Source organism: Peromyscus leucopus, chromosome 3 (assembly GCF_004664715.2).
Source record: "Peromyscus leucopus breed LL Stock chromosome 3, UCI_PerLeu_2.1, whole genome shotgun sequence".
Lineage (NCBI taxonomy): Eukaryota > Metazoa > Chordata > Mammalia > Rodentia > Cricetidae > Peromyscus > Peromyscus leucopus.
The window spans coordinates 156,519,015-156,545,148 of NC_051065.1; the positions used below are offsets into that span (position 1 = coordinate 156,519,015).

Genomic DNA, 26,134 nt, shown 5'->3' on the forward strand with positions numbered 1-26,134 from the left:
AGGGCTTTGCTTCCCAGTGACCCTCACTTCCCCATTTTGATTTCATCCTTTTTCCTTTCTCAATCACACTATCGGCATCCTGCCAAACCCCGTTCTGATGCCTAATTATCTAGTGTCTGGGAGTGCACCTCATTTTGTTGAGGCAATTTTCAATCTAATCTGCCTGGCATCGAGTGAGCCAGGTCCCACGCTGGGTACTGGGGGATGAGATTCGAGATGGAGTCTGCAGCCTCCTTAGAGAGCTCCCAGGACATTTGAGAGATGAACACAGATGGACCAGCACCATGGATTCCTTCCTGGGCACAGCCAGTTGCTGTTACGGGGCTTTGTGTGCAGGAAGGGGTGTTTATCCTACAGTGGGGCTGCAGACCCAATCCACTGAAGCTTCCGTGTGTTTAACATGTTCTGTGTATCCCCTGTACCACGCCATTTGCTCCTCACCACATCCGCATTGCACAGATGTAGAAATGAGGCTCAGATAAAGAAAGTCTGCAAAAGTCCAGGAGAGGGTGGTTAGGCTGGCTGCCCAAGCTCCTAAGCATGGTTCTCTGTGGGGACCCAGGGCCACCAGCACACAGGGAAACCGGTCTGAGGGGACTTGGCACCATTGCCTGGTCCCTGTAAGGGAGGTGCCAGATCTGTACGGATGGGACTCTGTGTCCCTACAGCACCACACACACACAGCACTGAATGCTTGTGTGTTCTCCCCAGTTGCATCCGGAAGGACCAAGGAAAGCATACATCCTCAAAGCGGTGTTGTGCTGGTAAGTATTTAACGAGGGGCTCTCAGGAAACAAGGCAAAAGGCTGGGTGAGTGGCAGCTGCCGCCGCCCCTGGTACAGACACTCCCATGCCAGCCCACTGGGGCCAGCTGGAGGAACCCACAAGAGGTGGCAGGGCTGCAGACCATGGTCTCCAGCTCTGCTGACAGCATCTCAGATGCTGATTCTTATGCAGCCCGGGTCCTCGCCACCCAGTGACCTCATGCTGGAGCCCTCTGATGCTTCCTATAAAGAAAGCCCTGAACCACACCCCCTCCCTGGCTCTGAGCATGCTCTGTAGCCCCCAAGAGTGCCAGCTCAGGATGCTTGCTGCTCTCCCTATCCACCCCAGCATTAGCATCCTGGATCTAAGGGCAGGGGGGCATGGGGGATGGATGTGAAGGAGGAAGGAGTGGAGAGGGTGGAGTTAGGAGGTTAAGGGAGGGTGAGAAGGGAAAATAAGAGGAGGCAGAGGGTAGGGAGATGATGGCAAGGAGTTTGGTTGGGGGGAAGGATCAAGGAGAGAAGAAAAGGGGAGAGGGAGGCAGAATGGAGTCCTGTCCCCCAGACCCAGGCTGTACTCCTTCCTGAGTACCCAGGGAAGGAGGGAGCACACACTCACCAGAAGCAATCTGAGATTGCAGGAGCCCAAGGTCATTCATGGGGAATGATCTGAATTCAAATTTAGCCTCAGGACATGGGCCATTGATTTCTTCCGTGGGTCCTAGCTAGGTTTGGGGTGCTGAGCCCCCTACCCAGACCTCCATGCAGGCAGCTGCCTGGCCCTCTGGTCCTGCACTGGACACAAGGCAACCTGGCAGAAGCGAGCTAGGGGTGTCAGCCCCTCTCCTTTCCTGGCCTCCTGCTGTGGCGAAGGCAGGTTCTCTGGAGGGCCTCTGTTCCAAGGCTGCCTCTGCAAAGGCTCGGAGCTCAGCCCACCGGAAGGATTAACTGGGACCAGGAAAAGAGTGACAGGGTGACCATTTGGCACTCTTTCACATGGCTCTCTGCCTTGTAAAAACACTGTGAGAGCCCATGGGGTTAAATAACCATTCTGCCTTTTCCAGAATGCTGGAAACTCCCACAGGAGTTAGCAGAATGCAAATTTTTGGGAGAAAAAGTCTTGCCAGGGCTAGTTGAATTAAATACATCTCTAGTAAGTCACATGTAGAAGTGAGGCCAGGCAGAGGCCTGTCTGGGTGGCACAGAACAGCTCAGCAGTGAAGGTAGCCAGGGACTGCTTCAAGGTTCCTGGGCAAGCATCCACACTGGGGGTACCTCCCCCCAACAATGCCACAGGCTTTATCCTACCCTTCCAGAGGCATACTGTCAGCAACAAGGTCACCAAAGGTCACCCAGGAATCAGTGGTCTATGGGTTAAATATGTTTGTGTTATATGTTGTCTACTTAGACTTTTCAGACTTGAATTTCCATCCCCTGGAGAGGGGGCTAAGCCTTGACATTATTCTCACCTTGTCCCTAACTCCTCTACTCATGATCATGACCGCTTGGCCCCAAGTGGCTTTTGATTGGCAGTCCTAAGATACATAAGGCCACCATGGTTCCTCAGAGGAGTGCTTCTCTGGGTGGTAGTTGAAGGGTGAGGGTAGAGGTGGCCCTTTCTGGGGGTGTCTGTGTCTCGGGGTGCTGGAGTTCAGAAAAGCATGTGAGACATTCTGCTTTCTAAATCTAGGCAGTGGTACCAGGTCCTGGGCTCATTGCATGAGTTGGCTGTTTGAAACCTGGGACTTATGCAGGGACGCTTGGCTCAGTCTGGGAGGAGGGGACTGGACCTGCCTGGACTGAGTCTATCAGGTCGATCTCAGTCCTTGGGGGAGGCTTTGCCCTGGAGAAGGTGGGAATGGGGGGTGGGCTGGGGGGAAGGGGAGGGGGGCAGGAAGGGGGAGAACAAGGGAATCTGTGGCTGTTATGTAGAACTGAATGGTATTGTAAAATAAAATTAAATTAAATTAAAAAAAAAAACAAATCTCATTCCTCTTTTCATAAGCTCTCAGTCAAGAGGGTAAAAAGGAATGCCTAGAGCAGTGGTTCTCAACCTTCCTGCACCCCTTTAATATGGTTCCCCATGTTCTGGTGACCCCAGCCACAACATTATGGCTATTTCATAACTGTAACTTTGCTACTGTTATGAATCCTAATGTAAAGATCTGTGTTTTCCAATGGTCTTAGGCGACCCCTGTGAAAGGGTTGTTCGACACCCCCACTCCCACCCCAAGGGGTCCAGACCTATGAGTTGAGAAACCCTGTCCTAGAATGAGAGGAGACTGTATTTTCAGAGTTGACTGAGGGCCAGGCTCTGGGGTCTACTGCTGATTTTATGTTTATAAAGACTATCAGAGGCTCACTTTCACCGGCACATCTGCTGCTCACTCCTCCCCTCGGTTTTCCAGAGGAATTTCAGGCGATGTGTCCCCACCCTCTCCTATAAAGTGAAAATCCTGACAGAGCAAGAATCCCGGAAGGCGGCATACAGACTGAAGAAATTCTGCAGGTCCTGTGAAGTCAGCTCTAGCCATGAATGACTGCTGCTGGGGGCCACGGGGTGACCAGATGTCTGTCACAAACTACGACAGAGAGGGCAGAGCAAGACCCCAGCACTTGGAGCAGGGAAACCTGTTTTTGAGTCACAATCCAAGAATAATGCTGTGGGGCTGAACGTTAGTCACATAAGCACTCTGTGTAAAGAGAATATCTCATTTTAGGACTTGTACTTGGACAGTACAATGAGGTGAGTACCTAGGACACAGAAAATGCTTGATGGTTGACACTGTTTATGTTTTGAGATGTTGGTAGGAAAGCAAGCAGAGGAAAGATGTTGGGAATTCTCACCCACATGCAACAGATTACAAGAGCTGGGGAAGTCCCAGGGAGGGATTGATCATTTCAAACTCTCTCAGTGAACTTCTCAAAAATCAGAATGTTGTCAAAATCCTGACTAAATGTAAACAGTACTCATTTGCCATTGAGTGAGTCCCTTGTCCCTCTCCTGACTGTAGACTCAGGAAGTTTGGGGAACCCAACCCTGCCATCCTGTCAGCCAACAACTGCAGAGGACCCCCAGACAGGGTACAACCTCATCTTGAGGACTGGGTCTGCTCAGATAGGTTCATGAACATGAACAAAATGGTTGCCTGCTTTCAACTCCCCCTGAAACGGCCACATGCCCAAATCCAGCACTCTCTCTCTCTTTCCACTTCCAAGAAGGAACGGGGTGACAGCCAGCTCACATCCCTATCAGCATGCAAGCAATACACTCTGGGGTTCCTCAAGGTGTTACCCTCACATTCTCTGATCCAGGAGAGAAATATATTTTGCCAGCTGTTCAGGAGAGAGACATAAATGGTGCTGGTGAGAATATTTTCCAAAAAGACCTGCAGCCTGTGGTCATTTACACAGCTGGCGGAAAGAACCCATCTCCTCCGGCGTGGCGTGCTCACAGATCTTTAGGGAAACGGTGCACACAGCATGCAAAACACGGTGCCTGTTTCTGAGGATGGAGGCATTTGTGTGCTCTCCTGATGTCCCAGCCTGGGGACAAGCATTTTGTGCACCTGTACTGGCTTCGGCATCTTTCATTCTTGCAACTTCACAGATGGCAGCAGCGACCCCTGCTCCTGGTCTTTCTCCTTGGGCTAATGACAGATGGCGGCTGCTATAGAGGGAGCCAGTTGGGACTAGCTGGTGGCTTCACCTACCATGCATGCTGTATATCATCTTGTAATTTCCTCTGAGGTGGGAAATGGCACTCCCCACCCCCTTTTCCAGCTGAGGATGCCTAGGCTCAGAGATGCATAGCTTGCCCCAGGCCACGAAGCTAAAGGAATGGTGGAAAACGTGACTTCAAAGTTGACACCTCTGGCTCTGGTGGAGTGCAGGTGTTCGCTTCCTTTGGGTTGACCTGGTCCAGGCTGTCCAGCAGAATCTTCACATTCACCGCCCTCGTCACTCGGGATAACCAGAGCTTTGCAGGGCCCTAAGACCACCCCTCCTGAGACCCCAGCAGTTAGTTTCCATCCCCTCTGCCAGGCTTTCTCTGCAGCCGTGAGAGACCCAGGGCCAGCTCTGCCTCTTCGTGGTCTGACCCGAGCCTCGGAGTTGCCTCCCCTCTACCTAATTTTGTGGCGGTGAAGTGTTCCTTTCTGAGTAGGCTGGGAAAGAAAGGAACTCCACAGCATCGAGCATCTCTGCAGTGATCCCATCATCCCCACGCTCCCATGCATCCTTGTTGGGGAGCCTAATGCTTAGACATAGTCCCCTCTGCTTTCTCACAGGCTCCCTCACTCCAGAAGCTCCCGAATCAGCATTCCACACACATCACTCTCCTTGTGCAACGCCATTATCTCCCGAGGACACATGCTCCGTTGTCACGGCAACCAGAGTCCTTCCTCCAACTCTATTTAATAATTTCTCAACAGTCAAGCTGGGCTGGCTTGGGGCAGGGGAAAGAGCAGCGGGGCTGGGTGAGAAGTCCTGGGTCCTAGCATCTGTTGGGCCTAGGACAACTGTCTAGGCCTCAGTTTACCCATCTGTAACACAGGGATGCCTACAGTGGGCATATTTGTGATTTTTAGCTTCAAAATCCTGAGAAGCAGCCTCCTAGGTCTAAAATGCCACTATAGGGACAAATGTGGAAGGTTAGAACGACATTTTAGGCCAGAGAATGAACTGGAAGCTGTCTTGGGTGATGGCACTCTCTCCTGTTAAACCAATTCTAACATGTCACCTACAGACACTGAACCATCTCCCCAATCCCCCAGTATTAGAGCTAGGGCTGGTTGGGACACACAGTTCCACCAGCAGCCATTGTAAACCCATTTCTTCCCATTCTGTGGATGGGCAAACTGAGGCAAAACAGTTATCATGTTGGGTAAGGTCCAGGTTGTCCTCAGAACCCAGTGACACACTATTCAGGAAAGCTGAACCAACGGGACAAGAAGAATGGCCTATCTACTGGCTGCCTCTCTACCCACTTAGGCCTCAGCTCCTATTGCTGTGGTTCCCATCTGACTGTCACTCAAGAAGCCGTACAGATGATGGAGAAGGAAACTGAACAGTGATCTGAGTCCCTGAAGGGATACAGTTTCCACAGCTCTTCTTTCACAGAGCCTGGCACACAGTAGGTACACAACGTTCTAGCTAGTGCAGCTGAATGCCCACATCTGCCCCAGTAGCTAACTTATTCAGGTTCTCAGAGGACTCCAGGAAAGTCTCCCAAAGCTGCCATGGATTAATGTCCCAGAAACAGCTGAGGACCCCAAGCCTAGGAAGGACGCTCGGCTGCCTCTGGGACCTAGTGAGCCTCCAAGGCTGGGGAGGGGGTGTTCTGACCTGGCCCAGGCTGGCGGCACCCCTTTTGAGCAGGCTGTTGGCAGCCCCGCACCGCCATTGAACTCCCCGGGGTTGGCGTTTCCACTGAATGCCCTAGCAAAGGAGCCGTACCACATCTGCTCTGTCATTACTGCCATTCACTGCCGTGTGGAGAAAGAGCGCTTGTCTTAGCCAGCCATTAGTCTCGGGAGGGTGTCATGGAGAAATTCAGGGGGTGAGGAGAGAGTGGGGTGGGCAGCTTCCCTCCCCCAACCCTGCCTGGAGCCTGAGGAATGGGCAGCAGCAAACGAATGTCTATCCTGTCCAGCGGTCCTGAGAGGGAAAGGACATGCACACGGTCCCTGCAGCCGAAAGCCAGGCGGGAGGTGGCTTCTCAGGTAGGCTAGCTCAGGCCTGATGGAGTCCCAGCTCTGTCGTTGTTTGTGAGCTAACCTGGGACAACCCTTCAACTCCGGCGCCTCCGTTCCTTATGGAGGATCTTGGAGCTGTGGCTCCCTATCATGTCACAGAGTCAGCATCAAGGGATGACCCCATGTGTCATCTGCACTTTCGTTCTGAAGAAATCTATTAAATGACACACACACCTGCCTTTAAACCCCATCTTTAGAAACATGCGTCTGTAAGACTTCTCACCCTTCTCGTGGACGCTGGTTTTTTTCAAGGGGAGGCGTTATGTTTTCATTTTTTGTTTTGTTTTGTTTTTAATTACAGGTGAGGACTTGATCTCAAGCTCTGGAAACAGTCACGGCAATGGCAAAGAATGAGTTCCATCTCCTCATAGCGCCTCATGTCACCTCCTTACACCCTATCTCTGCTCAGGTGCTTTTCAAAGACGCGAACAACATGGAAAAGCAGGGGATTTGGTGTCAGCAAAACCCCGTCCAGACACAGCTGACAAGCAGGACACTCACTCCCCTGCCCCCCAGCCTCAGAGCTGGGGAGAGCACCCACCCTAGCCCAGCCTTGGAGTGGGTGAAGTGAGGGACCCAGCCTCGTCCAGGGCCTGGGGGTGGGGGCTCTTGGGCAGCAGTCAGATAGCTGGCCAGGTTCTTTAGTCACCTCACAGCTAGGGGACTGGAGGAACCCCCAGACCTCCTACCTCTCCTACTGCACCTCAGAGGCAAGTGTCCCAAACAGGTAAGACGTCACAACCATCAGCACAGCAAGTGTTCAACGGCAGTTCTAACCAGGTGATCTATTCTGTATCCCCCCACACCCCATGTCTGTGCCGAACACACTGGTAGCTACATGATGCTCCGACAGTGGTCTTCAGATGACCCAGCTCACATAGGAACATTGCTCCACATCCTCCCTGGCTCCCGAGACCACTGGCTGGAGGGTTCATGTCACCCCAATTCCTTCAGATGAGCACGACTGTGTGATGCAGGCCTGTTTGAGGACACCCGCCCTCTCCCACATCTGGCTACTGCTGGGGCCAAAGGATCACACTTTTGAACCCTAAACTCTGGTCATGACCAAGACGATGAGAATTTTTGGCCAGAGCCCAGATAAGGCTCAAACAAATAAAGGGAGAGTCCTTCAGTCTTCAGCTTCTGGGCTAAGGCCACCCATGCCATCAGCCACCTCAATCCCCAGGTGCAGTGGGTTCCTCTTCCTGCCAGCATGGTGCTCCCCAGGTTCCTTCTCAGGAAGAAGAGCTCAGTAAATGGGACCCATGTTGGCTGGGAAGCCACGGGACAGGAAAGGGCTCAGAGTTCTCTGAGCCTCCGTTTCCCCCAAAAAATGAAGATAGAAAAGGTAATACTATCTTTGGAGCACTGCCCTCAGCTAAGAAAATGCCCTGAAAACTGAATTCTATATATTAGATGAGTAAGTATTCTCCCCCTCATACAAAGAGAATTCATTTAGGTCAAGGTCATCCGGATTTAGGTTTATGAGAAAACTAGCTTAAAACAAGATTTTCTTTGGCTGATGGCAGATTCTTCTCTAGACCACACTTGCTTTTCCTGGATTACTTCCTCATCCCACCGGCAAGGGCATGGTTTACAGACTGTACATTGCTATGCTGATAACCAGGAGTTGTGTGGTCAGCACCAATTTGCAGCCAACCAAGACATTGACTCCAAATGTCCCTGCTCATGTCATGGCACCTGCAAACTCTCTCTCTCTGCTCTTCTCAAGCAGGAAGGCCAGGGAGGCAACTGCTGCCAATGCCTTCCAGGGCATCTTTGACCTTGAATGTCCCTCTGTCTAGGGCTCAGCTATCTCAGGAGCTGGCACAAGACACAGGTCTTGCAGACATCGGGCAGCTGACAGGTGAGCAGAGTGGCAGGTCACTGTCTCAAGCAGCCACCAATTCCTGCCTTCCCCACCTTGCTTGTGTGTCAAGATTACACCCAGCCCCAGAAGCCCAGGGCCCCTTTGCCAGCCAAGGGGCCCAACACCCTAATGTGCTCCGTTCCACACAGATGCACGACTCCCCCACCTCCCAAGTGCCACCACCAATCATTCTCCAAGACCTGGTCTCCTTGTAATTTCCAATTTGTGAGAAATATAAAAATAGAAGGCTATTCGCTGCAGGCAGCTCACATCGAATCGGATGCCACTTTTTGTGTCATGTCAGATCACCGTAAACGGGACTGATGGCTTCCTTGGGTTGCTCTCAATAGCTTCCTAAGCAGGGAGGTGGTGGGAACCCAGGAGTTTGGGAAAGGTGTCGGCTGGGTGCATGCCAGCTTTACCACCAATACCAGCTTTAAATGATGTGCAGGCCACAGATCTGTGTGAATAGGAACGTGACCTCCATTAGAACTTCAGTTCTACCTCATAACAGCAGAGGTCTCCAAACTTCAGCTTCCCCTGCAGTCAAGAGCTACTATGCAGATGCCTGCCTGGCCTGGAGATGAGGGGCTCAGGTGATGGAGACAGACAGACCTTGAGGTTTCTCTAGCGGACTGTGCCTGGGCTCCACAACAGCAGGCATCCTCCTGCAGGGGAGTTGACAGCTGATTTGGGACTCAGTGCCATTTACTGTCCTCTTCTGTTATTCCATCTGCACAAGGACAGTTATACACATCTCACGGGGGCTTGTGAAAATGAAATGTTGCCACAAAAGTGCAGCATGGGGCACATTCCCTGGCACACTGTCAGTATTCGGGCAAGGACAGCTGTTGCTGAGTTCCAATACTGTCGTGGGGACAAGGGTTCTTGGAAATTGTTCCTCTGTTTATAGCTGAGTCCCAGGTCACAGCTTGTGTTCACATCTACTGCCTGTCCCAGGACCTGGTCCCTGCTCTGAGTGGGCTTCACTGCGCTTCTGAGGGCTCAGGGTTGGTCTGGAGTAAACGACAATGCTGGGTGTCTAAGTTCACAGAGACATCTCTCCCAGGAAGCCCTATTTTGAGATTCAAATCTGGCCACCCAGCCTCTCTTCACTCTCAGGGGCCAAGTTCTCTTCCACAACTTCACAATGACTTTCAGAGAATAGGGTAAAGCTGACAAAAAAGAAAGACAGAAAGAAGAGAGAGAGAGAGAGAGAGAGAGAGAGAGAGAGAGAGAGAGAGAGAGAGAGAGAGAGAGAGAGAAGACAGAAGGAAGGATGGCAGGAAGGAAGGAAGGAAGGAAGGAAGGAAGGAAGGAAAGGAAGGAAGGAAGGAAGATGCTACCAAATCCTGGAGCAGTAGATGCTCGGTGACCTCACCAGCTGGGGGAGGGACTGCTCTCATTAGCTGGGGGAGGAGCTGCTCTTTGCAGTTGAAGTCATGTCAAGGTCATCTGAAGTCATTTTAAGGTTATTTTCATCCCAGCAGGCTGACCACTATTCCCCAGGTATAGAATTGGTGATATCGCCCAGTTGAGGGGAAGGGACAACTCTTATTTAGGCAAAGACAAGCCTGCTGCCACATTTCCATCTCAGGACCAGGCAAAGCGACAAAGGGGCTCTCACTGGGTTTGACTTCAGGACTGCATCTGAGGGAGAAGGAAGCTGGGTGAACAGAGCTTGGGATCAAGGGGCTACCTGGCGTGCCACGGAACAGGAATCAGACAAAGGCATGGCTTCCTGCCTACTCTCACGGTCATGGGGAGCCATCAGGAGGCAGAAGGCTGCAAATGGTGGCCAAGGCTGGATTTGCTAGGGTCGACACTTGGCCGGGCAACAACACAAGCAAGAGATAAGGAGAAAAAGACAGCTCTGAATTCCAAGTGACCCGAGCAATCTCTCCCAGCCTATACTAGGGATGGAATTTCTACAGGAGGGCGATTTATTTAATGTTGTTCTGGGTATGCCACTTGCTGAGAAGGAAGAGAAGCAGCCATTTCTCCGACAGCAGGTCCAGAAGAACTGTCTCACAGTCCACCATGAAACCTCATTGCCAGTGCCCTTCACTCGGCTATCCCACTTTATAGACGTGAAGATGTGAGACCAGAGAAGCACAATATGGCAACCTAGGCTTGGGAATCAGAAGAGCATGGGTCCAATCTTTGCCTTGCCTCCTCCTATCTGTGTGACCTTGGGCACGTCACTCTCCCCTTTGTCTCGTCCTCTCCTCGATTCTGAAGTGTAGTTTATAGAGTAGTCCCTTTTGCACGAGGTTAGGGTAGGAATCACAAGCTTGGCACATCAAAAGGTTTCAACATTCCATTTCTTCTTTCCAAGGGGGACTAGAACTTGGCCAAGGTCACCCAGCCAAGCAGTGGCAGTGTTCAGCCCAAATAGAACCCTTACCCAGGACTCATTCATTCATTCCTGGCTGTGGATTCGAAGGAAGCATTTTACAGCCTTCTTGCCTCACCAACACAGGTAGATCAGAGCAGGTCCCTGCTAACTGGACCATTAGGCAATCACCTTCCACCCAGGTGGGCTTTATTCTGGAACATACTGAGTTCCTTCTGGGTGATGGACCATGGGCAAACAAATTCACAGCCTTAGCTCCTGAGTTGCCAGGAATGTCAAATACTGGGCTGACAGAAGTGTGGAGTTACTGGATCGTTCCTTAGCCTTGTCTTCACCCTCTGAGCTGCCTGTTCCTTGGCCTCTGGACCCCTCATTAGAGCCTCAGTCTGGAGACCTTACTTCTCAACAAATGTGGGTCCCAGGAATGAAGTTTCCACTGGGGAACGACCATTACCGTTTTCTCCTTCAGTGGTAGCTGCCTGCCTCCGGTGCCTTTCCCAGGGAACCCCACTCCACAGAGGATCTGGGGACAGGCTGGCCTGTGTCTCACTGCCTGGGACTCACTGTTTGTCCTCTAGTCACTGGCCACCAAGCCAGCACTTGGCTGGAGACAGAGCGCTTTCTTTGTTTGCCGCCTGCCTGGCGATTCCTTTCTGAAGCTCTACGGAGGCTCAGCCATTTTGCCCTCCTGCTCTGGGGAAAGCTACCCGTTTCTCCCCTCTCTGCAGGAACTCACCCTCCCAGGGCCACTTTCTGGTCCTCTCCTTTGCTTTGAAGAGGGTCTGAGGATGCTTTGACCTGAACTGGCGTGGGGGGAGACTGAAGGACACTCTGAATTCCCACAGACCTCTTTTGTTTTGCAATTTGGAAGTTGGGGAAGGCAGGCTCCCCTATTTCCACCAAAGTTTACAACAACAGAAATATAGAATTATAGGCAGGACTCAGCACATCGTTTTTCTCTTGCCCAGCACATACTCTGTATGCCATAGAAAAACTAGGGCTAGCATCAAGTTCCATTCAGCTGGACATAGTCCCTTCCCTAATGTGGTCACAATCCCTTTCACCCCGATCTTCTTAGCCAGGAGGTCCAGTCCGTGGACTTCATGTATGTTGGTCTTAACAATTGGCTTTCAGACATCCACTTTTCCCTTGAGTCTCAGGTCTGTTTCGAGAGGACATTGGCTCTGTACAGAGCTGCCCATTCTGAGTCTCTTGTCGGAAGCCCAAGGCAACCACAGAACAGGACATCTGTGGGTGTCACCCATGCAGAAAGGGATGGGTGGGTACAGAGGGACTGAGCATGGAGAACCTATGGTCATTGCCACAGAAAGGAAGGAGCAGACACCTGGGGAATACAAATCACAGGAAGCCCTGCTCCGACCCACCGGACAACTCTGTGGTGAGCAGGGCAGCAGCCCCAGCTTGTACGCGCTCAGCCCCTGGCTGTTGTGCGCCTTCTTGAAGCTAAGGTTTCCTGAGAGCTTGAGGTGCCCCGAATGGGAAGGAGATGTCCCCATCCTCAGGTGGCCCCAAGCCCCTCCATCACCCCCATCCCCAGAGTGAATGAAGTATACGGAGACTGGGGACGTGGTGCACCTTGGTCTGGCTCCCTTCTGGGCACCCTGCCGTCGACTAGGGGACGAACCAGGACATCGACGGCATCCAGCCTCCTGTGACCCTCCCGCCTCCGGAGCATCCCTGGGCTGCAGCCGGCGCACGTCGAGGGTTAGGACGGGGTGGGGGGACGCTGCAGCCTAGGGGCCCGCCCTCCACCCAGCGCCCCGACGCCAGCTCCCCTCCTACCTGCGGCCGGGGCTGCGCGGGCCGCTCCGGGCTCGGCCGCGCTAGGACGCGGGCGCCTGGGCTCCTGGGCTCGCGCAGCTCGCCTGCAACCTCTCAGCTCGCTAGGGCTCCGAGGGCGGGCGGAGGGGCGGGGCTATCGGGACACGCCCACTGGGCGGGGTTTGTCCGCGCCGTCTTGCCCGCCCCTACTCAGCTGCCTCCGTCTCTCCTTTTCCACCTTTTCTTCTCCTGCACCTCTCTGCCACCTACCTCTATCCTGCTCTCCTCCTCCTTCTGCCCTGCACCCCTCCTCTCTCTGTCTGCCTTCGCTTCCCTCTACCTGCCCCCTCCTCCCTCTGCCTGGTCTCCCTCCTTCCCGGGGCCTGCCCGCCTCTTCTCTCTGCCTGCCCCCTCCTCTCTTCTGACCTCCTTCTCTCTCCCAGCCCTGCTCCCTCTCCATCTTCTTCTTGGCCTCCATCCTCCTTCAGTCTCCTGGCCTCAAAGCTCTACCTCAATTGGTCTCTTTGTTTCTCTGGCTCTGTCACACCTTCTCTCTTGGGGGTACTGTGGGAGCCGGGTAGGAGTCTTGGGCCCTCCCTACTTCCCCCGTCTGCTGTGGCCTTCTGTAGGAATCAAAGTTTCTACCTGGAGCTACCAGGCTGGGAAAGGCGGCCACTGCAAGACTGGATTGGTCATGAAGATGTGTGTGTGTGTGTGTGTGTGTGTGTGTGTGTGTGTGTGTGTGTGTGCAGCAGACCACAATCTGGAACCCCCCAGGGTTGGCTAAGGCACCTAAGTGCTCTGCTTCCAGCTCTTGAGGTGTGAGGGGGTGGTTGTCTCGCACACCCCTGCTCCTGGCCAACCCCAGCAGAGTGCCAGCTGCCTCTCTCCCCAAGTCCAGACCTCCTGGCTCCTTCCATACAGACTTTAGGGGAAAGGCCATGCCTGCCTTCTCCACGGTCCCCAAAGGCTCAGAAAGAACTCCTCCTCTCCCGCTGTGATGTCCTCCTGCTTCCATCCCTGAGTCTGGCATTTAATACCGACTTCCCATCCTCCACCTTCATCCATCCTGGGGTCTCTAGCCTCAACTCCCAAAGGGCACCCAACTCCTGTCTCGTTCTCCACACTTACTTCCACAAGCATGGAGGGAAGCTTGGCGCTCTCTGGAACCTCCTGACTGGTTACCAAGTGCTGTGTGTACTTCAAATAAATCTTCCCAGAGTTCCTTCTGTGCACCACACACTGGTCTGGGTTCAGGGACACCACAGCGTTTCATGGGGCCAGTGAAAGAAAACAGTCTTTCCTGGGAAAACCATTTGAGACTCTAGAAGGACAAGCTCTGCCAGGGCCACCCATGAGGGTCCTGGCCTAGGTTGGGATGACAGGTCCATTCATGAAAGTGCCACTGGGGGGGGGGGCTGCTGCCTGGCTGAATGTACACAGCTGCCAGGGGAAATGTGGGTGTGGCTTCGAGCAGAGATTAGGGAAGCAAGGAGGAGGGCTGCTTTCGCATGCCGATGACCCGTCCCAAGTCTTCCAGTCTCAGGACCTCAGCCTTTACTGTGGGCCCTTCTCCCCACCTCTCACACTCATATGACTGGGTAGAGAGCCCCCTTCCACAAGTGGGAATGTGACCCATAGCCATCCATGCCAGTCAGGACATGTCGCCTCAAATCAAGGGCATGTGACAGAAGTTAGGCTAATGACACCTCCACCTGGGACTTTTTACCAAAGTCTTCATCACCGACAGCTGGGCTGGCACTCCTGGACTAGCTCCTACCTGAATACAAGGGAACGCAGAGGAAGCAAAGATGAGGCAGACAGAGGCCTCGTGAATGTTGTGTGAGCCCTCTGATCCAGCCATGCCTGAAGGCAGATTGATTCTCTGAAAAATCAAGATACTTTTTAAAGGTTAATTTGTTTTATATTTTATGTGTCTATGTGGGTATGCTCGTGTGTGTGTGTGTGTGTGTGTGTGTGTGTGTGTGTGTGTGTGTGTGTTCCTGCAGACTTCAGAAGAGAATCTTGCATCCTCTGGAATTGGAGTTACAGGTGGTGGTGAACCACCATGTGGGTACTGAGAACCGAACTCAGGTCATGCAGAAGCGCAGCCAGTGCTCTTAGCCACTGGGCTGTCTCTCCAGCCCCTGCTCCTTCATATTCTCGATCGGCTTTTATTTCCATCTGTCCACGCCTCTGCATCTGTTTGGCTTCCCACTGAAAGCTGCCCCTGGCTGTCAAGACAGTTTCTTAGGCTGGCAACTTTCCCATAGCACTCTCCCCTCCACCTCAGCCCCATGCCTCTCAGCCTAGCTGCATTGCTCAAGGCATGTTCTCTAAGCAGATAATATCGAACCACAAACTTGGCATGGTAGAGTTCTGAGTACTACCTCTGAAGCATGACGCAGGTGTGTGTGTGTGTGTGTGTGTGTGTGTGTGTGTGTGTGTGTGTGTGTTGTACACATGCACTGTAGCTACAGACGAGGCAGGACCCTCAGCCCCTTGTGAAAAGCCTGAGTGAGAATCTGTCAGGTAACTCACAGGCATTTCATGGGCTGGAGGCAACCTCTGTAGCACCTCACTTCCAAAATGTCAGCAGCCAGGCTCTGGCGGTGGTGGAAGGATGCCCATGGGATGGTGTGTGCCCCGGGATGGTGCTGGGTAGAGGTTAATGCCTCTCAAGAGCATGGGCAAGCATGCCTGAAAGCCTTGCTCCCCCAGCTGTGGTGGGCAACAGGGTCTAGAATTTGTTGGATGTCTTTCTACTTCGACCTTGTGTTCATTTTCATGGAGACCTATTTCTGGCAAGTAATATTGGTCTTTTAGTTACAATGTGATGTAAAGTTTCCTTTTGAGATACACTTATTTAATCTAAAAAAAGGAAATATTTAAGTAAATAAAAATAGACATGGCACACAGATTTTTGCCCAGCTCTTGTGGCTGGTTTGCAAATGACTTCAGTTTGTGTGGCCTAATTTTGAGAAATGCTTCGTCTGTGTATTCATTGACTCAACAAATATTTATTGAACACCTACTGGGTGTGAGACATTGGGGGAGGACTGAACGAAGAGACACTAGAGTTGGAGAGACTCCATTCAGGAATCCAGATTCTGAGTGGACGACTCATCCATACACGACATTTAAAAAAAAAAAAAAAAAAAAAAAACACCAAAAACCTGAGACTTGATCCTAGGAGCACCGGGGACCGGGAAGTCATTGAGTGACCTGGAGATGAAACATAAGATAGAATTTAAGAAAGCTGAGACTGGCCGGTGTACAGGATGGAGTAAGGGAGAGGAGAAGACTGGAAACCCACAGCTCACTGGGAGCAGCTTTGTGATAGCTTTGAGAGGGCTGGAGGGGCTGGCACCTAGCTGAGTTCCTAGCACATAGTAGGCACTCAATAAATGGCCGGAACTATTGCTGTTACTATAATTAAAATCCTCTCTCTTTCTTAACTTAGAGAATTCATTGAGTCTCAGACCCATGGGTTATCAAATCAGTTTGTGGATATTAGGTAGTTAGACCCTATGATGGGTTAGTTGAGGCCCCAAGAGGGGGCAGTGGCCTGTCTTAAGAAGCCTAACTATCTAGTAAGACATGACTTCTAGCTGCATTTCCAAGCACTGACCCTTGCTAATCACTGACACATGAGAGCATAAAGGCACAGGGGGGTAGAGTACTTGGCTCAGAGACACACTGTGGGAGAGTTGCAGGGCTGGGATCCCAACTCAGGTCTGCCTGCCCTTAGGACCAGTAACTCCTCATCTTGTCTCTGGATTTTTCATAATCCCTGACAGCCACTAAATGAGACCTGAAGAGGGAGTCAGGATGCCCCGTGCTGTTACTAACCTGCTGTGTGAGCTTGGACAAGTCCTCCCCCTTCTCTGAGCCCTTTTCTTCCTCTGTAAACAGAAGGCAATTCAAGCCATTAGGCTGCTGCGTGTGGATAGTATGCTTAGGGGTCTGCTGTCCTTGCTTTTGCCCAGGCCTGCTGCTCGGGACCCCTATCTGCTGCTCGATCTGACTTTGTCTCCATGACAACATCCAATTCCATCTTCCAGGCTTGCTGAAAGTAGAGGAAGATGGAGAATCCCCTTGCAACCCAATAAATCCCTGCTGTGGGCAAACAGGCCTTTGCCGGTTGTGTCTGATTTCCAGAGGGCTGGAATTACCTTGCTCACACCCCTGCTCTGGGCCCAGGATTTCCCCATCAGTGAACAGTCCCTACAGTTATATGTATTAGTACTTGGAGGCACAAGACACCAGAGTTGGGGATATCGCATTGAAGAGTCCAGGGTCCACTTTAGAGAGATCTGAGACTTGGTCCTGAACTGAGGTTGGTTGGAAGGCTTGCATAGCAAGTACTTTTGTCTGCTAGCCATTTGGTTCTTGAAAATGAATATTTAAGTTATTGTCTTTAAAATTTTGTATGATGTCTAACCTATGGCCTCAGTATCAGAGAATCAGAATTTGAACATGGGAGCCACCAAATGCTCAGGAGCTGAAAAGCAAGGTAGGGTTTAAGAACCGGAGGAAAATAATAGGGCATGAGGTCATCTTGTCATCCTGTCCTTGAGTCACACTGGGGCACATCACTACTGACTGTGGCCCCACTGCAGAACATTCAAACACTGGTGCTTTCTCACCTGCAGGGATCAGTAGATGGACATTCCAACATGCAAAGGTGACCACAGGAGCAAGTCCACAAGGATGGGTTGAGCCGCACCTCACGGGGTAGCTGGATGAACACTTTCCCCAGCACAAAGCATTGGGGTATTCTGCTGGCTGTCGACCTTAGGCAAGGAGCCTGAGCTTCCTGAGCCTCAGTTTTCTTGTGTATAAAATGGGAATGAAACTAGGATTTTTTCTCACAAATCCACCAGGAGGGATCTAGAGAATGTCCTGGTATTCAGTACATGATTGGTTCCTATTTACCACTCTCCTGACATTCACAAGCTCTGCCTTCCCAAGGGTGGGCCAAGTTCAGCCTCAAGTGCTACCACCTCCAAGAAGCCTGCCTGATTTCCCTCAACTGTACATGATTTCATCTCTGCTAGAATTCCCAGCTCATTCCTGCTTTCTTTAGTATTCATTACTTTCCTCTTGGAGGGTGGGGGGCTGTGATTCCTTGGAGGCCATACTCAGTGAGACCAGTACTGTTGACCCTTATGTCCTTTCCTGGTACAAGGCATCTGAGACCCTTGGGTTCCTTCACATATGGATTGCCTGCATCTGGTCTATGGAATTAATTTCAAGGTCCTTACAAAGATACTTCCAGGCTCTTGCATATGTGATTCCTCTACCAAAGACACTCTTTCTGCATTGTGTTCTCCCAAGGAGCTCTCTTGTAGGGTTGACCTGGATGTACCAGGTTCAGCCCCATCTCACCCTCACATGATGCTGAGCTCTGGGACAGAACAGGACTTCAAGGTAGAGGGATTGAATTCTCACCCCAGTAGACCATTCAGGAGCCACACAACCTGGGGTAAGCCCTACCCATATGGAATAGTCACATCAAGTATTTACTGAGCAATAACTCAGAATATTCAATGTCAACTGAGATGTCTTATTTAGGGTTTCTATTGCTGTGAAGAAACCATGATCATGGCAACTCTTAGAAAACATTTAATTGGGGCTGGCTTACCATTCAGAGGTTTAGTTCATTATCCTCATGGTGGGACATGGTGGCATGCAGACAGACATGGTGCTGGAGAAGGAGCTGAGAGTTCTACATCTTGATCTGCAGGCAGCAGGAAGAAAATGCCACACTGGACCTGGCTTGAGCATCTGAGACCTCAAAGCCCACCTCCAGTGACACACTTCCTCCAACAAAGCCACAACTACTCCAACAAAGCCATACCTCCTACCAATGCCACTCCCTATGAGCCTGTGTGGGCCATTTTTATTCAAACCACCACATGAACCCTGTAAATGCTTCAATGCAAGTGGAATGTAAGTCCTTTTATAGATCAAGCTATAGGGAAAAAAATGACCTGCCCAAAGTGACATGGCTCATATGCTCTCCTTCGACCCTTTTGAGTTGGTTACTCTCTAGAGAACCACTGTTTGGAACTATCACTCATTTCTTAGCACCTCTGTCTCATGGCCGGTTGTAGTGGGTGGTTATTTGAGTGAGCCATGCCTTGGAGCATGACATAGCTCAACTTTCCGGGACCCTATGACAAATCTCCCGTGGTTGTGCGTTAACCCCCAAATAAATTCCTTGGCTCATTAAATAGACTCTATGGATTGATCCCATTAGCCTGAGAAATAGGAATGAGAGGAAGACTCTGGCCACAGGACTGAGGTAGGTTGCAGGGGAGGGCACCCTGAGCAAGCTTGGCACACACTGACTCCTGCTGAATCACAGAGCGCAGGCATTATGGAGAACCTCCTGTGGGAGACTGTTCCAGTAGCCACCCTGATGGGCCTTTGTGGGTTGTACTTGATTCCTGACAAACCAAGGAGGTAGGAATGCTTCCTGTCCTTATTTTATCTGAGGTCCATTAAGGGAAGATACTTTACCCGGGTGCACAGCTTCAAGTGTGGGAGCTGAGTGTGGGTGCCTACCCATTCTGCTGACGCACGCTGAAAGTGTGCCGTCATGTGTCTAGTGTCATGGCTGGGCAGAGGGTGTGTGAGAAGATCATGCCCATGTTGGTGCTCATGTGTGTAGAGTGGACCAGGAGAGGTGAGAAATTGCGTGACTCCTTACAAGCATCATCACAGCCACCATCCCCACAGAACCTGAGTGTAGGCCACTGTAGTGCTTCTGTGGCTGTGACAGAATACCCACCAAGGCAATGGAGAGAGGGGAAGGTTTATTGTAGCTTGCAGTCTGGGGGTACAAGGATGTCAAGGTGGCAAGAACGTAAAGCAGCTGGTCACATGGTTGACCCCGTGGAATGCTACAGCCACATTGAGAGTGGACCTTTCAGTTAATCTAATCTAGATCATCTCACAGATGTGTTAGAGGCTTGTCTCTTTTTATCCAAGATCCTGTCAAAGTGACAATCAATGTTAACCGTCATACCCACACACCTGAATTGAAAGCCCAGGATTGTACCCAATCACCTGTGGGTACAAATGCATTCAACCCACTCAGGACTGAGAGGTGCCCCTTGTTGCTACTGTGTACAGCGGGCTTCTTAAACTCTCTCTGCAGTCCAAGGCATATAAAATAAGTATGCAAATCAAACAAACCATAAAGAAACGTATGTTAAAACAGCTCTTTGTTATACATAAGGCAAAAGCAAGTCTGCATGCTAAAGAGATGAATTTGTTTATTTTTCTCATAAAGATTCAATCTTGTCTGAATAATTGAAACTGCTGAGAATGCCCTAGCAGAGAAACAGTTTAGAAGGCAGAAGTGTGTTTAAGGCCGTTTCTGAAATCATTGAGAATTCTGTTCCTGTCCCAAGCCCAAAGTCACTGAGCCTGATTTTTATGAGACTCGAGGCAGCAACTCAAACAGCAGTTTTGAAAACCAGACATTCTGCGCTGGAGAGATGGGTGAGAAGGTCTGCTCTGTAAGCATGAGGACCCCCACGAAAACAAACAACAACAAAAAGGAGTTTGACTTCATCTGCCCGTGACCCCAGCACTGGGAGCTGGAGACAGGCAGCTCCCAAGAGGCACTTGGGCATTTGTGCAGCCGCTTCTACAGAGGTTGGCCAAGGACTGTAGGCTTTGGGGAACATGGGAACACTCCCAGATACCCAGATGACAATAATGGTTGGGGGAGGCAAGCCAAACCACCTAGGACAGGTCAGGCCCAGGTCCTGATATGCTGTCCTTGCCAGTGGGGACTAGCCTGCGTGCTCCTCAGCAGCCAGTGTGATAGAATCTGAGATGGCAACTTCCAGGGAAGGGGAGGGGAGGGAAGAGGAGGGGATGACAGGGGAGGGGAGGGAAGGGGAGGGAAGAGGAGGGGAGGGCAGGGGAGGGAAGAGAGGGGGAAGGGAGGGAAAGGAAGAAGAGGGAAGGGAAGGGAAGGGGAGGGGAGGGGAGGGAAGAGGAAGGAAGGGAAGGGAAGGGAGGGGAAAGGGAGAGGAGGGAAGGGAAGGGAGGGGAGAGAAGGAAAAGGGAGGGGAAGGAAGGGAAAGGGAGGGGAGGGAAGAGCCAGTACACGATCCAGTGATCCTTTCCCAGGGCATACTCTGCCCCAGGGGATGGAAGACCCTCTCCTAGAGGTCCACCTCTTAAAGCCTCCACAAATCACCCAGCTGGTGACCAGCTTTAGCATGCAGTGGATCGCAACTACAGCGTGTGAGCACAAAGGCAGCCGAGGAGTGAGTGAATGGGGCCTGCAGCACCTGGGCACCTCAGCTGGCATTGTTTGCTTGCTTTCTACCAGCTCGGCCTGCCTGGAGTAGTAGGCTGTGGTGCCCTGAATTCTGACTTGGGAGTCGGGTTTGCTCCAGGGCCTTCTTAAAGGGGCCTGAACGCCTCACTGTCAACACAGACACGGTCATGACTGCCCAGGTGAGTTGGTGACAGGTGGAAACCTGGCGTGAAGCAGATGGCAACCAGGGCTGTGGCCCCTAACTCCTATATCTCAGGAAGTCCGGAGGCAGCCAGCACTTCCCGCTTTCATTAGCCGTTAGAGTGACAGCTAATCACAGCCTCCTTATTTATGAGATAAACCATGCATTCAGCATATTTCTTCAAAACGGAAGCTATTGACAGTCCTAGAATAGCTCCTGAGAGGGAAAGCCCACGGTTAATGGAGCCTTTAGAAACAATGGGCAATCAACAGGGCTGGAGCCAGTCACATGGACCTTCTCATAGGGGGATAAAGGATCTGGGCTGGGGCGGCACCAGGAGAGGAGCAGCCATGTTTGTGGAGGAGACCACAGCATCCCAGATTTCAGAGGGATGGGGCTGGAGAGGTGTTGGCAGATGGAGGTGGGGGAGGAGGAGCCTTGCACCTGTCCATCCCCCTACACTGTTGCTGTTTCCTCCCCACACCCCCCCCCCACACCCTTGTTCCCTCTCCAGAGCTCCTGAACTTCCTTTTCCTTTCCCTCTTCCCTCTTTAGGTGTCTCAGTTATTTATTAGTTAGATAGGAGTACAGTGTTTAAGACAGACATTGCTTCTCTGTACATGTTTGTGTGGTCTAAGTGTGCACATGCACGTGTGTGCACGTGTGGAGAACAGAGGTTGCTGTACTGTGTCTTCCTCTATCGTCCCCCACATACACTTTTTTTTGAGGCAGGGTCTCTCACTGAACCTGGAGCTCACTGGCTGATCAGTGAGCTCTGAGGATCTTCCTGTCTCTGCCTCCACTCAGGAACAGAGTTAAAGACTCATGCCACCACACCCCACTTCTATACAGGTGCTGGGGATCTGAACTCACATTCCTATACTTGCTTAGCAGCACTTTCCCTGCTGACCTGTCTCCCTGTGGCCCTAAGCATTTCCTTCCTGTGGCCCATCCTTTCAATCATCACAATTAATCCTTTGTCCCCCGCATTCCCTTCCCACAGATAATCACCAGGAATAGCTCACTGAAGGCCCTTCTAGAATGTTCCATTCGCATATATCTCTATGTTCCTAGAAACAGAAAGGTTCCAACTTAAGAGAGGATGGGATAGTTTATCTTCTTGGTCAACTTGATGGTACTGGGAGTCACCTAGAAGACAGGGAAGTCCTATGAGGAAATTTCCAGAGAGGCTTAACTAAGGAGGGGGAAAATCCACCTGTATATGGGTTGCACCATCCCATGAACTGGGGTATCCTGTTGAACGAGAAGAACACAGTTTGCTGAGCACGAACGTTCATCTCTCTCCTTCCTGAGTGTGAATGCAATGTGACCCGCTGCTCCACACTCACACTGCCGTACCTCCCCACCATGCTTGTTGCACCTTCAAACCACAAGCCCCTTAGTCCTTAGACAGCGTCTGTAGGATGTGTTGTCTCCGCACTAAGAAAAGTCACCAACATGGGAATCACGTGCTTTGGTTCACAGTTCCAGAGGCTTCAGTCCATGATGGTGGGAAGGGCGTGGCAAAGCAGCTTGCATCCTTGTGACCAGGAAGCAGAGAGGGGGGAGGGAGAGGGAGAGGGGGAGGGGGAGGGGGAGAGGGAGAGAGAGAGAGAGAGAGAGAGAGAGAGAGAGAGAGAGAGAGAGAGAGAGAGAGAGAGAGAGATGCCTGCTCTTGGGTTTCTTCTTCCTCCTTTATTCCATTCTGGTCCCCAATCTGTGGATGGTATGATTGTCCCACCTTAGCTGATCTCTCTGGAAACATCTGACACACCTAGCGTCGTCTCTCCCGCCCCTCAGACCCTGTCCTGAAAGGCCCCAGGGACTGACTGCCAGGGTGCTTGATCCGCCTGCAATTACCTCTCTCTCTGGAGCTCTGGACGAATCTTTGCTGAGGTCTCACCATGAAGCTCCAGGGAAATTAGAATCTGTGAATACCAGACAACCAGTCCAGTCTGAGCTCCCCCAGGGCCTGCTAAGCAGAGACAGAGCCAGAGCTGATATGGAGACCAGTGTCCAGCCTGGGACTCTAGCCAAACCGCACAGATGGCCGCTGGCTGCAGAATCGGGCACTGGAGGGAGGCCCAGCTGCAAAATGCTCACTCCATCTCTGAGTAGGACAGAGCAGGGGTTTGGAGACCTCTCCAAAGGGGCCAAGAGGGCCTGAGGCAGGAAAGACAGGAGTTGAGGGCATCCTCCTTGGGAGCACAGTTCTGAGACTGGAAAAGGATCCCATCTCTGAAGGGGCGGATGTCAGAGGAGGAGTCAGGGTTGGGGGTTCAAGGTGAAATAAATGCCCACAAACCCTCCTTTGTCATATCATGGATTCCCCCTCCCCAACTTTCTTACTTCAGGTCCCAGGCATGCCCAACCTGTCCCTAACCTCAGGACCTTCGCATAGGCACCCCTCACTCCAGCAGATCCCTCCTCATTGTTCAGAGCTCAGCACCCTTGTCTCTGGCCTTCTCTGCTCCCCTTTCATGAAACTGGCAAGCAACCCCAGTCATTCTCCCCCACCATGGCCGGCTTCTAGAGGAGCAACGGAGTAGCAATCTCTGCTGTCTTAGTGGGGAACTACAGTTGAGCAGGGAAGAGAAGAATCCCTGTGACGTGAAGGCCACTCTTTTGGGGTTGGTAGGACAGTGACTCTAGGGGCCACAGACAGGAGTCTCACTGAGGGCCTGAGGTGGGAAGCTCTCCAGAAGAGGAGGTCAGGTGGTCAGGAGTGGGCCAGGATCATGGGAAGGGGAGGGGTTCTGGTAGGTAACTCAGCTTACAAAAAAAAGGTTCAAAAGGGTGAGTGGTGAGTGCCAGGAAATTGAGGCAGGGGTGTGGAGAGTGGAGAGCACCAGACCAGGGGCCTCTCAAGTAGTGGGCTTGGAGCTGTGTGTGTGTGTGTGTGTGTGTGTGTGTGTGTGTGTGTGTGTGTGTGTGTGAATCATGACAACCAACTGGTTGGGGAGGCCAGTTTTGGAGATGCATCAGGGTCGGAAGGCGAGGCCTGTGAGAGCCCAGCTCCAGGCATAGGCCCCTCCCCCAGAGGCTAGGGAGGAAGACAAATAATCTGGATTCTCTGTGATGCCTCCCCAGAGCCCTGGGAGTAACCGCCTTGCTGTGGCCCCAGGCCTGCCCCACCCAGGCTGTGTGTGGAGAGGTTTCTCAGAACAGGGCACCTAAGGGTCCCTGGTCCCAGCCTCAGGCCCTTCCTATGTAAGCAGACTACAGTCTCCTCACCTGCCCACAGGAAAAAACTGCCTCATGGGTTTGATGGTGATTCAGTGAGACATGGATGTATCGATGAGACACAGACCAAGAAGAAGGAGAAGCTGCTGGTGGTTTGGAGGAGTCCAGAGCATCTGGAGAATCCCCAAGTCTTTTCTGGAGTAGACCTACCTTCTAATCCCTCAGAGTCTCCTCCCGGCCGGAGCCTCTTCCCTCAGAGTGTCTCCCACAGGGTCACTTCTGAGGCCTAGACAGGGCCCATGCTGGAGTCGGCAGCCAAAGACATAATGCTCCACAGCCACAGCTCAAGGCCAGGTGGAGCCAGAGAAGTGTGGAAGGAGACAGATGGCCCCAAATGAGGGGCGAATGAACTGCTAAGTGGCCCACTGGGAGCGACTGTCCTGCTTCCCATCTGTGAGGTGCCTTCCTCCCCATGGAGGGGCCTGTGCAGTTGGGCCTGGGCTGTGCTGGAGCGTGTGCCCTTGGCGACTGCATGGACGCCTTTTCACGGGACCCTCTGTGCCTTGTCACACCTGCACTCAAGTCTGTCCATCCTCAGGCTCTCCCACACTTACACACACACACACACACACACACACACACACACACACACACACACCCAGGAAAGGCCAGCCCGCATGTCCACTTCCAGAGCACATGCTCCCACTCCCCTTGAAAGATTTCCTCTCACAACAGTGAGCAGGGAGCCTGGCTTTCTCTCCCATAGATGCTCATGTTTGATTGGTGTCTGACCTACTGTAAGCTGGGAGGTGTACTCCAAACTTGTTCAGAGCCTCCTCTGGGTCACTTCCCCATCTGCAGGTGGCTGGAGCTTTTAAGAGCCTGCTCTGCCACTTGCTCTTTGCCCTCTACAAAACTGTGGTGACCTTGGGAAGGGTTCACCCATTGGCTTTGGGTCCCAAGGGTACTCTGCAAGTAGAGTCTTAGGAGACTTGTATATTCACTGGTGGACACCATGGATTCAGTCTCAGCTGCTGAGCATCTCTGAGCAGGGGGCTGTTTGTTACTGCAGCAGAACCCAGCCATAGTTGACAGATACAGAACAGTTACCACCCCATCAGCTCACTCCACACAAGCCAGCCTCTTTGAAACCGGACACCTGCACAGCTATGCACACTCGCTGACGCACATTCCACGCTAGTGTGACTGGTGGGGGCTCTTTTGATAAGGACCTGGGTGGTAGGGACACAGGAGGAAGGGACACAGCTGTGTGCACTCCATGGCGCTCCAGTGGGATGGTTTCATGGCAGCTGTTCATTGTCAAGGCCTCAGCCCTCAGCCATGGCTGGATAGGCATGCTCTAAGGCCAAGGGGGAGTGGCTGAGTCTGAGTTCAGAGTCAGGAAGCTGTGTAGCTGTGTGACATCCTCCATTTATCCACTCTGGGGACAAGAATGGCTTTAAATTTAAGCAGGTTGACTGGTCACATGTGGAGGACAGTTTGCTGTTGGTTGTTTTTCTTTTTTCACTCTTGCTCTTTTGGCTCATTGTTCTTTGAGGGGCCTGCCACCCAGCTCCCAAATAAATACACACAGAGACTTATTATTACTTATAAATGCCTGGCCTTAGCTTGGCTTATTTCTAGCCAGCTTTCCTTAATTTAAACTATCCCATCTACCTTTTGTCTCTGGACGTTTTCCTTTTCTTATTTCTGTGATCTTACTTTCACTCTTACTCTGTGACTGGTTGTGTGTCTGTGTGTCTGTGTGGCTGGGTAGCTGGCTCCTAGAGTCCTCCTGTTCCTTGATCCCTTTATCTTCTCCCAGATTTCTCCTATTTATTTTCTCTTCCTGCCAGCCCTGCCTATCCTTTCTCCTGCTTTGCTATTGGTTGTTCAGCTCTTTATTAAACCAATCAGGTGTTTTAGACAGGCAA

At 51.8% G+C, this 26,134-nt stretch overlaps 1 protein-coding gene across 2 annotated transcripts in view; it reads right to left on the minus strand.

Annotated features, from left to right (window-relative positions):
- Positions 1-12,670, minus strand: part of Slc6a1 (solute carrier family 6 member 1) — a 34,247-nt gene extending 21,577 nt beyond the window's left edge. The window contains exon 1 of one of the 2 annotated variants that reach the window (XM_028863962.2): positions 1,384-1,629. In XM_028863962.2, coding sequence (XP_028719795.1) covers positions 1,384-1,423 — 40 coding nt within the window. In that variant the 5' untranslated portion in view covers positions 1,424-1,629. Of the gene's footprint in view, positions 1-1,383; positions 1,630-12,549 lie in introns of those variants that run through there. The other variant, XM_028863963.1, reaches the window with a different exon arrangement.
- Positions 12,671-26,134: the final 13,464 nt, after the last annotated feature.